General features: G+C 45.8%; 1 protein-coding gene across 2 annotated transcripts in view; it reads left to right on the top strand.

The window, feature by feature from the left end:
• Positions 1–176: 176 nt before the first annotated feature.
• tspan2a (tetraspanin 2a) overlaps positions 177–12,041 on the top strand; it is a 34,991-nt gene continuing 23,126 nt past the window's right edge. For both annotated transcript variants that reach the window (XR_010037553.1, XM_063215714.1), the window contains exons 1-2: positions 177–406; positions 8,110–8,212. Coding sequence is in view for 1 of the 2 variants with exons in the window: in XM_063215714.1 (XP_063071784.1) it covers positions 338–406; positions 8,110–8,212 (172 nt within the window). In the remaining variant the exon portion in view is untranslated. The remainder of the gene's footprint in view (positions 407–8,109; positions 8,213–12,041) is intronic.

Here is a 12,041-nt window from a genome sequence, read left to right as displayed (position 1 = left end):
CACTGTATGAAATGTCCAGGTTTTCAATATGGATTTCAGTATTGGGTTATTGGGTCCCCCATGCACGCGCCTGTAAACAAAGCGCGGGTAAATTGCACAGCGCACTCCCACGGCACAGGACTAGTTCTACCAAATGGGCGGTGCTGTTTCTATTCGCAACACAACTCTGCCGTGGTTGTAGCGAGAGAGGCTGAACTGTATCTGCACGAGTATCTGCTATCATCAACTACATTTCTCTTAATTGAGTCTTTGGCCGAAAAAGACTGCTTTTCTTTTCAATTCCCCGTTCTGTGCCTTCTTTACAATCGAACGCGCGCGTGGTGGATATACCAGAAACATGGGCAAAGTCCAAGGCGGGATGATATGTGTGAAATACCTGCTTTTCGTTTTTAACTTCATTTTCTGGGTAAGTATGTGCATGGAGAATGCATGACTCGGTGCCGTTAATTGCATTGTTTTCATTTAATAGCAGGAGTTCCTCATCCTGACTGGTCGCTGGGAATTCAGTGAGGATGCGTGTTGCTTACAGAGTAAGGGTGGTTACTCTTGCCAGATCAATTCATCACATCTCACTGAGCATCTCCACGTTACGTTTTTTTCGCGCATCTGGAATGGGCATTTGTCTGAGTGTGTAGAGCTATATTTTTCCTCTTGGCGTGACTGTGACTGTCTGCGCCCTAGCCTCAATTTCCTATTGTCTATTGTCATGGTCTGAGGTGAACCTGTTATTTTCTTGTAGCACAAGTGTGTGCGCTGTCACATCAAACATGTTAGGGTGGTGGTCCAGGCAGAGGTCTTTGTCGCTGATGCAGAGACTGTGCGACGAAAGCTGCCCTGGGTGTGGATAAGCAATTGTTACTTTTAAGAAATCCACTCAAAACATTCGTGAATGTTCGTGTTGAACTCTGCAGCACTGTATATTCATTGTAATTGGTGACGAATATAGTAACCATAATATAGTGCGCATGTTTGGACAGTGAAATGGAAAGCATGAATTACGCAGAGGCTGCTGCTATAAATGTCGTTGAGTGATTAATATCTATACAGCTTAACCACGATTAATGAGGCAGGGGGCACCTCATGATTAATTTAGGCTACATGATACCAGCCCAGTCGGTGCAGACATTAGTGAGATATAAATCAGATAACGACTGCTCAAGAGACATAACAAGTTTTTCTCAAGGGGGGTGTTTCCAAAATGCAAAGGTAGAGCAAACTTAGAGCAGAGAGTTTTATTTTTTCTAGCATCTAGGCTACATCACCACTAGCTGTTAGTTTACAGTATGCCACAGATGCCATGAAATTATATATAGAATACAACCATAGGAGTAGATCAATTAGGCTTAATTCTGACATGTAGAGAGTGATCGTGGAAAACAAAATCTCATTAAAGCACACATCTTCCCATCACAGAGGCACACATCTTCTCGAAACTCCTCTCAGCAACTATTGCAGTGTTGATTCAACACTGAGAAAGTGGCACCAACTACAATAGTGGTGAATTTGACTATGGTCTAAGCCTTGAATTAACACTGCAAATTCACTGGGCTGTTGAAACCTTTCAAGAGTTGTTTCGCCTGGGAACGAACCGTTGTCACAATTTTGGCATTAGACACAGGCCACGTCTACTGCCAGGGTTTGGAGGTGCTCTCCCCCATAGGAATCCTTATAAGGATGTGTGGTCCGTCTCCAGGAGTCATGCTGGGTGTCCGGAGTAGCCTACACTCTGTCGCTGGATTGACAGACAATGATGTGTTTGGATTAAGAGGAATTTCCCAGAGTTGACATTGCTATGCATCTTTGTTGTCAGTCAACAAGGCCTTTGAAACATTCTGCTTGTCCCCTGACCTCTTCATCCCAGTTCCTCAGCCCGGTGGATTACTCCTCATTCACTCTGGTTCCATTAACCACATGCCAGTTATAGCAAACCCACACATCGCTCACTCACTGCAACAGTGATCCACGGTGATATGTGCGTCCGAGGTTATGTTGGGGCACTGAGAGACAGGAGAACACAAATGCACAATCTGTCTATGGCCAGTACTTTGTAGTGGTCCAGCACACACCAGCATGGAGTGTGCCTACATGCACCTTTTCAATTTTAGCCTCTAGAGTACCAGGCCATTTTTGCAGTATACCTGTATACAATACTGCTTACAACCTTGTCTTAGTTGATCATCAGCTCTTATTTCATGTCACTCAATGCACTGTCCGTGTCTGCTGTTGGGCATCTTCTTTGCATGCAGTGTGTGTGCCATGATCCCTGCTATCTCAGGAGGCTCCTAAAGCTCCCGTCTCAAGAGCCTGGTCCCATGGCCATTCAGGCGAACAGCTGAGTGGAGCTCTGGCGGAGTGCTCTAGTGCTTTGGTCAGTGGAGTGGGGTTATGCATTATCCCCAGCCATTTCCCAGGATGCGGTTGTTGGTTTTTTTTAGGGCTCATCTGTCTGCCATCAGGCAATCATCTGGCCTCTTCTGCAGCCCTCGTTTGTTTGTGTCTTGTCTCTTTTTCCCTTTCCCTCCATAAAGAGTGCACTAAGCTACTTTCCACTCAGCAGAATTCAATCATCTGAGGCATCCAACGTTGGCTCAGAAGCATAACCACCTGTGACTGGGTATTACAACCTCATTATTTGCTGTCTCAAACCTCCCCCCCCCCTTGATTGAGACCAACCTCTGTGCAATGCAAGGGAACTGAAAGAGAAGAAAAGATGTGCACATTGCATTTCATACATCAAACTAGGCCAACCAAGGTGAACCCCCCGCTGCAGGATCTCACACTCTCGTAACATTCACAGCGTATAGCTGCTGTTGCCATGCGATGGATGCCCTAGTCTGCAGCAGCCATGTACCATAAAGACCAGCTGTAAACAGGCAACAATTTGGCATTTTCATGTGAATGTCCCTCTGCATAGTGAGGAATGCGAGGGCAGGTTCTGCGCCGTGGTCCTCTGCAGAGGCGATTCTACGGTAAGTTGGGGCCCCAAGCGCAAAATGCGAAAGAATGATCATTCGCAACAAATCGCCACTACTGTAGTTTAAAGTCTTAGCTGTTATTCATCATCTATAGGCTTGGGGGCCCCAAACGGCTGCCTGCCTAGCCTGGTGACAAGATGCGCCTCTGGTCCTCTTGTATACGTGTGCTGCTGCCTTGCCTGGGACGCGGCTTCTTCCAGTAAGTGCAGTCACATATATTGCAGGCGGCTCCTATAAACATGCAAGGACAGTCTGTATAAACGGCATTAAGGCCTGATTTAGTGGTCTAATGCATCTTATCACCCCAGTTCAAGCTGTCCTGCTGAGATATTTATATTCACCCATCCCTGTGTTTGTGTAAAAGCAGACGGCACCAAGCTCCCATTTCTCTGAGAAGGTATGTTTTTGATGATGAGCGTTCCCTTCTGGCCGACTGGTTACACTAAAAAAAGAAAGCTTATCTATCAGTCAGGCAAATAGGTACTTGAATGTATCTTCATGGCTTCTGACTCAACAGGCTGGAACTAAGTGTATGCTGTGAAGCTTAAACAAATCAGCCTGCACAACGCCTGTTTAACTAAATGTAAAACATCCACACAGTTTGACATGGATAAAGTTGGACTTGCATTGTCCAGGCCATTTGGTATTCAATGTCGGTCTACCGTGTAATCATACCCGGCTTCTGCAAAAACAAGGGTAATTGTGGGAACTCCGAAGCTCTTTGAAGCATCATTTAGGTCAAACTGTCTGTGGCCTCATCACATTTTTTATTGCTTTGTGAAAGTTGTTTATTGACTTGGAGATGGTCCAAGGGACCTTTGGAGATGGTGCGATTTTTGTTTCATTTCTTAATCTCTCCCATATGCTCAGCAAAGAACTTTATTGGATAAAACTAAACTTTCGCCTTTGATTTTGTGAATGCCAGTGCATGTCATTGAAGCATTTAAGCTTACAATGTTTATTGTCACAGAAAAATCATATCGCTTAGTTGCTTACTATACCATAAAGCAATACATGACTAGTTATGACTTTATAACAGCAATCTCAAAGACCTTTGCACTTAGCCTGGTAGTACTGTGCATGCATATCAATTTAAGAGAAATACTACGCCTAGTAATTCAATGATAGTAACACATGTCTGCATGCATGGTCTTGCTTTCTTTTCACTATGCACTGTATGTTTGGCGATTTTCACCCTTAAATCATGAGCAAAATAATAGGCAACCCATTGTCCATTAGTGGCCGAGCACACTTAACTGTGTGTAGTATTTTTGTCCTGATGATTATGATCATTGTTCTAATGAAGTGGGTGGATAGGTCCTGGCCCTGGCGTAGTGTAGTGAGTGGGCATCGGGATCTCAGCTGCCATCTCCGCTATCGCTCATCAGTGGAGTGGTGCCACTGCGAACGGCGGCGGGCGCACCGCACCGCACACAGCCCTGTCTTTGTAGAGGGGCCCGGACAGCAGATAAGCCCAGCCGTTGTCTAGAGCGCCCTGGGTACGGGTGGGGCACGCACTGGCTGGGACATCATGGGAATGGTCGTGGTGGTGATGGAGGTGGTGAGCGAGGAGGGAGGTGAGGTTGGGGAGGCGGGAGGGGTAGCGCAGGCTATTGGGGCCACTGGGGGACAGTGCCAGGGGGCAGCTGATGCCAAGGCAGTCGGGCGGGTGACGCCACATCATGCCAAAGCCACCAGAACAGGGAAAGGGCAGGGTTGGCTTGGCAGGGGCCGTCCCACGGGGCTGGCACAACCTGAGTGCCCAGTGGCCACCCACATGCAGCATAGGGACAGGACAGCAGGATGGCAGGGCTACTGCAGGCAACTGGACAGTGTGGGTGTCCGCATGATGTCATTTAGCTCATGTAATTACACATTCTTGCATAAATGTGTAAGACAAATAGCCTATGTACCGTATATATGACAACTGGCTTGGCTGAATTTATGTTTGTGTTTTTTACAGTATGTTTTGACTTATTGCACATCTGTAGAAGTGCAGAAATAGAAAACTGATCTGCATATCCAAATAGTGCATTTCACCGATAAGACTTTTATGAACAATCTGATATTTCCAATCATGCAATCAAAGCTCTGTGCTCTCATTAAAAACTAGAAACAGAATAAGATAGAGGGTAAGAGGAGAAGAACTAGAGGAAAATACATCAAACATCCTCCTCCTTTTGGGATCAATTATATGGCAGCCTTCCCCTGTGCCTACCTCATGGGCCTGCTTGCCTGTCTGTGGACCCAGGCCCGTCAGTGCTGTCTACTGTCCCTCCCCCTCTCATCTCCACACTATTCTGGTGTGTGTCATCCCCAAAGGGCAAGCCGACCAGGGGGGAGCAGATCTGGCTGGCGTCCGGTTTACTTCTGGCCCTTGCCCGACCCAGAGTTGGTAGCCGGTTTTGTTCTGTTTTTTCATCCTCTCAAGTCAAGTCCCATTGCTTCTCCTCCTGTTGAATGTTGTCCCCGGAGACAAGGAGAGACAAATACGCACATAGAGCCTGCTCATTAGCTATATGAGGCACAAAGACTAACTGAGGAAGACAGTTAGCAGTACCCTTTGTCCTTTGCATCCAGTTTATATCTGGCTCTCGTCTGGCCCACAGTCAGTAGACAGTTTTTTTGTTTTTTTTTGTTTGGTTTGTTTTTCTTTTGCTCTCAAGTCAAGTCCTATTGCGTCTCTTGTTTATTTAAGTCCCTGGAGACAAGCAGAAACGAACGCGTGCATACGTAGAGCCTGCCCCATTAGCTACTGCTGCACATGAGGCACAAAGTCTAACTGAGGAAGACAGTAAGCAGCACGGTCCTTTGACAGGGGACCCGGAATGACATTACCGTGATGAAGGGAGCCGCATTATCGTTATGGTGATGAGAGAGGGCAGATAAAAACGCTAACATGCTTCCTCCTCCCCTCGCCTTGTCTGTCTGTTTCCCTTTGCTCTCGCACATACAGAACCGTGCAACAGCCTGCCACGTTATGTTGCAGTAAAGCTGAAACCTAATTCATCAGGTTTATAACTGCTCGTTATTAAAAAAGCAACACATGGAGTCAAAGTAAAGAAAGGATTTCAAGTGTGGGCACTTCTTTGAATCACAGCGTTATTCAGTCTTTGTCCTTCATCTTGACAGGGGATGTGCACAATTTTGTAATCTCAACTTTATTCAAAAAGAACCACTGACAGCTTTTGTGCAGGAGCTTGTGTTTTCTAAACAGGCCTTCTGTATTTCCACGTGAGTACAACATACTCCTGTCTCCAGGCGGGGCAGCAGCAGCAGTCACAGCAGACAAATACCCCCCGGGCCCCAAAACACTCTTTGTTTTATAGGACCTACTAATGATGATGATGTCGTTTGATTATCACAAATATGCCCTTGAATGAGCTTATTTGCACCTAATTAACCATTCAGACAATTGCGGAAATTGATTTACAGGGCTGATTAAACATGTATGACTTTGCAGCAGCAGGGAAGGGAGGGAGTAGAAGGAATACCATGCGCCATCACATCACGCCCTTGATGCTAACGCCACCAGTGTTGCCAGATTGGGCGGTTACCCTGCGGGTAAAAACGGGAAAAATTGGTGTTTTTTTCCCAGCAGTTTTATGTTCATAGAAATCAATGCAATTTGTTGAAATTGGACGGAATTTAGCGCCTCTTGGCAGTTTTTAAGCACCTTTTGAGCGGGATTTGATCAGACACATCTGGCAACACTGAACGCTGCTGTTCTGTGCATTGCTCCACAGCGCCTGAGTGATTTTTATTGTGGATGTAGTCCACTAAATAACAGTGATGTCCCTCTGAAAGGGCAGATGGCAGGGCTCAGACGGGATGGCATGCCACTCTTTATCTTACTGAGTTTCAATCAATAAAGTGTCATGGCCAAGGTTACCAAGGGAACCAACCGCGTGGGGGGAAAGGAAAGGAGAAGGGAAGAAACGGGGGTTGTCTGTCTTGATTTGTCCTCTGAAATGATCAGCCTGCTGCACAGTAAATTCAGTGTTAATTCAACACTTGAAGAGTTGTTTGGGGCCAAATGTACTCTAGACGATGTTAAATCGACTCTCTAAATCAGGTGTCAGAAAGAGGTGTCAAACTGAAATTGACTGAGGGCCAAAATTGTGCGTAAAATTCCATCATATACTGTATGGTAATTCAAGTGTGCCTGCAGATATTGTGTTGCATACGAGTGTGAGCTGTTTTGTTAGCCTGGACTCACTCATTTTCCTGTGACACACCAAATTCTTGTGACACTGTACCATAATGCTGTATGTGGGCTTACTGTAAGACACATTTCAAATATCTCGCGGGCCGAGTAAAATGACTCTGCGGGCCAGATTTGCCCCCCAGGCCTGAGTTTGACATACCTGCTCTTAATGTTGAATTAGCGCTGCACTTTACTGTGTGCAACCCTGAATACAACAGGGTCAGATAAGGATAAATTATTTTACTATCATTGCCATTTTACATGTGAGTTAAGCAGCCAATGTACATACCTATAGAGCCTGCTGTGTTAAATCAAAAAAGGTATTATGCAATTTTAAAGTCAAAGTGAAGTTGTGTAGTGCTAATTCAACACTTTTAGTTGATCCTACTCTCTAATGGCAACACTGTGTTTTGTTGAATGTTAACTTGTCATGGTTTCATTCCCCTTTAAGTCTATGTCTGTTTCCATTATGTCTCTGCCAAATATATTTTGCCATTCTGTCATTGTAGTAGATTCATGTTTTTCAGACATTAGCCAATTCTGTGGTGTGAAATGTCAACATTACTCATGTCATACGCACCAACCAGCAGTTGTTGTTTTTTCTGGGGCTTGCTCATGCATGCCAGTATAAATTTTGTTTAAGCACCGCACACCATTTATGATAGCAGTCCATCAGACAAATTGGCTGTATCCCCTTCAGTCCTGGGATATTAGAATGTTAGCAGGCATTTTGATGTTACTTGCTAAGATGATGCTAAGATGTTTTCTTTTCTTCTCTTCTCTTCTCTTCTCTTCTCTTCTCTTCTCTTCTCTTTTTTTCTCTTCTCTTCTCTTCTCTTCTCTTCTCTTCTCTTCTCTTCTCTTCTCTTCTCTTCTCTTCTCTTCTCTTCTCTCCTCTCCTCTCCTCTTCCTCTGCTTCCTTTACAGCTCTCCGGCTCCCTGGTGGTGGCGGTGGGGCTATGGCTACGTTTCGACCCGGACACCAGCAGCCTCCTGAACTTGAAGGGTGCCCCAGAGGAATTCTACATCGGTGAGTTGCTAGTGTAGCCCCATAATGGGAACTGACCCACCAGTGGAACGCCTTGAATAAAAAGCCTATATCAGGGCCCATATCTTAGTAATGCATCAAGATGGTTGAGGTTTAAGCAATAAGCCATGAGAGGCCGTGAGTTGTGCTTTACCACGGGTAAGGGGAGTGGGGCACGACGCGAAGGGGAGTGCCGTAAACGTCCCCTTACCCGTGGTAAATAGAGCACAACCCACAGGCTCAAGTGGCTTATTGCTTATCTAACACTGTTACACTTAATTGCTGACCAAATTTCTTTAAAAACGCTTTAATAACAATTAATTTAATCCGCGTCGTTCAGTTGACAAGTTGAGGAAGTGATTGGTTACCCCGGTAACCACTTCTGGGCATGCATGCATACGTTGCGCTTCCAGACACACACTTCGCTACAAAAACTCAGCAAGGGGCGATAAACACTGCAGGAAGGAAACGTCTTCGGAATCACATTGATACCCCAACCACAGATGGTGCAAAAGATGTGCTCTTCTTGCAGACTCCCTACCCCAACTGCAACATATTCTCATTACCAACGTAGATGTGCCAGGTCTAACTTAGACGCGCATAGAATCTTCAGTTAGAAGGTGTGGGTTTACGCCCGATTTACCGGACCGCACAGTGTTAGATTGTTGACTAACATGTGTGCTACTATATACTCGAATCCAGCCCATATCATTTCCCAACCCTTCCCCATATTTCTCCCACTAGTTCCTGTCTCCGTCCTCACTATCCTCCAAATATATGCTTAAAAAATCCCAACAAAAACAAATTAAGGTGGCTGACGCAGCTGGCTGGAAGAGAGGCAGGCAGCCAGCAGTGAAACACTCGCAGCTGTGGCTCTGTGCCGTAACTGGGCCAGATGTGGTGTCTTGTCTTGTCTCAGGGGGCCAATATATACCGTATGCTGCTCGCGCCACATTCATCTCCTGTGGGGACGAGGGACTGCTTATGGTGCTGTGGCCATATGGAGCAGGGAGTCGCGTTACCTTGGTTGGCCGCTGTGCTGTGTGGTGGCTGGCCATCAGCAGGTGTGTGTGTGTGTGTGTGTGTGTGTGTGTGTGTGTGTGTGTGTGTGTGTGTGTGTGTGTGTGTGTGTGTGTGTGTGTGTGTGTGTGTGTGTGCGTGCGTGCGTGCGTGCGTGTGTGTGTGTGTGCGTGTGTGTGTGTGCGCGTGTGCGCGTGTGTGCGTGTGAGACGTAGATAGGCATTAATGACAGGAGTCCCCTGTGTTAATGCAAGGTTTCCACTCTCCTCCTTCTTCTCTTTCTCCTCCTCCTCTCTTCCTCCTCCTCCTCTTCCCCCTCCTCCTCTTCTCCCCGTTCCTCCTCCTCTTCCTCCTCCACCTCGACGACATCTTCTATCACTGGTATTAGAAGCAATCTTGAATGAGAAAGTGCTTTCATGACATGGACCTTTTTCTGGTGACGTCACACTTCGATTCAATGCTTTACATTCAAAACATTCAAAGCTGTTATTAGTTGCATCTCGTGTAGGATGACCAGACGTCCCGGTTTAACCGGGACAAACCCGGTTTGGAGTTGTGTGTCCCAGGTCCCGAGCAAACTCTGTCGGGACACAAATATGTCCCGGTTTTGGCCACCCACTACATTGCGCTATTAGGGTAAATATATTGAAAATATTACATGTTTACCTGCCACAATTAATGGCAGCCAGCGGTTGAATAGAAAGTCTGAAGGAGTCAGTTGCGATTTGTCATTCCGCCCTCTAAAATTGAGTAGAATGCAGGAAATTGCATCTAAAAAATACAAATTTTCCTCGGGGAGGACCGCCAGACTCGCCCGCCAGATATTGCCCTTCAGTCAACGAGTCACGCACAAAGTGTCCCAGTTTACAGTGTCCCAGACTACAAAAATCTGGTCACCCTAATCTGGTGGCATAAACAGAAACATACACACCTCGGTTAGAGATTTCTGCCGAAATGACGTCATTGCAAGAAAGGCTAATTTCTCCTGTGAGAAAAGCCAGAGCAGCTTCCATGCTGCACTCATGTGCAGTGATACTGTTGGAGGGGCAGAGACCAGGGGGCAGATAAAGTACTTCCTCCCATTACTTTCCGCCAAATGAAATAAGAGGCTGTTATTACACTGTGATAGCTCTCTCGCTCTCTCCCAGCCCCACAGGGTTTTTGTGTGTGTGTGTGTGTGTGTGTGTGTGTGTGTGTGTGTGTGTGTGTGTGTGTGTGTGTGTGTGTGTGTGTGTGTGTGTGTGTGTGTGTGTGTGTGTGTGTGTGTGTGTGTGTGCGTGCGTGCGTGCGTGCGTGCACGTGTGTGTGCGCGAGCTGGTTTTTTGTGTTAGTGTTGTGTAAGTGTCTTCAGCTTTTGTTCCCTCTTTATGTGTCCAATTAATTTCAGTCTGGATGCTTTTACACAGAGCCCTCTTTCAAATAAACACCATGACCCTCTGGCTGGGGTACAGCCAAGTCAACCCATGCAGCCCTCTGATAGTACCTACATGGGCAAGGGAGAGTAGGTAGCGATAACAGATAGTGCACAATAATAAATACTAATCTTACTTTTAAAGAGTTGAAATCAACTCTGTGTCAGATAACATTTGGCCCCACTCAAAAAAGTATAATTTTTGCTCTTTGGTCACTATTTGTTATTTTATGATGTGTTATGTAAATGTTATGTTAATATGAAGAGCTGTAGAATTAAGAAATGTCACTGGCCACCTGCAGAAACAGAGAATAATTTGAACCTCTGCAGCACTGTAGATACTCTATTGCCTCTTTTCCACTGCCGGTTTTCTGGCCTACAGCTCGACACAGCAGGACTCGGCAACCACTTCTTGTTTTTTGATTGGGCACAACACAGCTCAATCGTCCGAAGAGCAAAAAGTGGCAGCCGAGTCGTGCTATGTCGAGCTGTTGGCCTACCAGAAAACCGGCAGTGGAAAACAGACATATATGGATTTAAAGGTCTATAAATTTACTCTGAAAAAGGATGTGGTGGTATCAGCAAGAGGAGTTTCTTCTCGGCAGGATGGTGTGGTTCTGTGCTGGTCTTGGCTGTGTGGGTTCTATGCTGTTCATTCAATGAGAGAGAGAGAGAGAGTGAAAGGGGGGCAGGGGTACTTACATCGTACACAGGAGCAGGTGCTGGCTTCACCAAAAGCCATAAAAAAGAAATAATAGAAGCCTGTGCCGCATGTTTTCATTTGTTCTGACCTCATGGCGGGCCAAATCTTTGCCATGCCCGGGACGGATTTGGCCCATGGGCCTTTGTTTGGACACAAGGTCCTACTGTGTAGTACCATTCAGTATTAATTCAACATTTACAGAGTAGTCTGCTACCAAATACACTAGAATAAGTTAAATTGACTCTTTAAGTGTTGCAGTAACAATGTGTTTTTAGCTGTGTGTGCAGCCGAGAGTTCAAGAGCTGTACCTATTCAGTATTACTAGCAGCGTGCATTCACATCTACTCCAGCCCTACTGCGCTACCACCATATTCCGCAGCAAGATCAAAGGCTCAAGAAGAGCAGAAACAGAATCTACCATTTGCTAGACTCCTCGAACCTAAATTTATGAAATTCTGATGAAATAAGTGTTTATATTGTATGTGTATGTTTTTACGATTTGGAGTTGTGAATTCGTGTATGCTCAGACAGGCAGACACTGAATTCACTGAATCCAGCATCATCACCTTCATGACAGTCAAACTACTGAGCTTTAGACTGTAGTACAATGCGGCACTGTACTTTCCAGGGAATCTGTCACTCATTGCAGCGTTATGAAAGAAGCCATGCAGTGTTGTGAAACAACAATAAGCACCCAG

Source organism: Engraulis encrasicolus, chromosome 14, assembly GCF_034702125.1.
Source record: "Engraulis encrasicolus isolate BLACKSEA-1 chromosome 14, IST_EnEncr_1.0, whole genome shotgun sequence".
NCBI lineage: Eukaryota > Metazoa > Chordata > Actinopteri > Clupeiformes > Engraulidae > Engraulis > Engraulis encrasicolus.
This window is presented reverse-complemented; position numbering and strand designations above follow the sequence as displayed.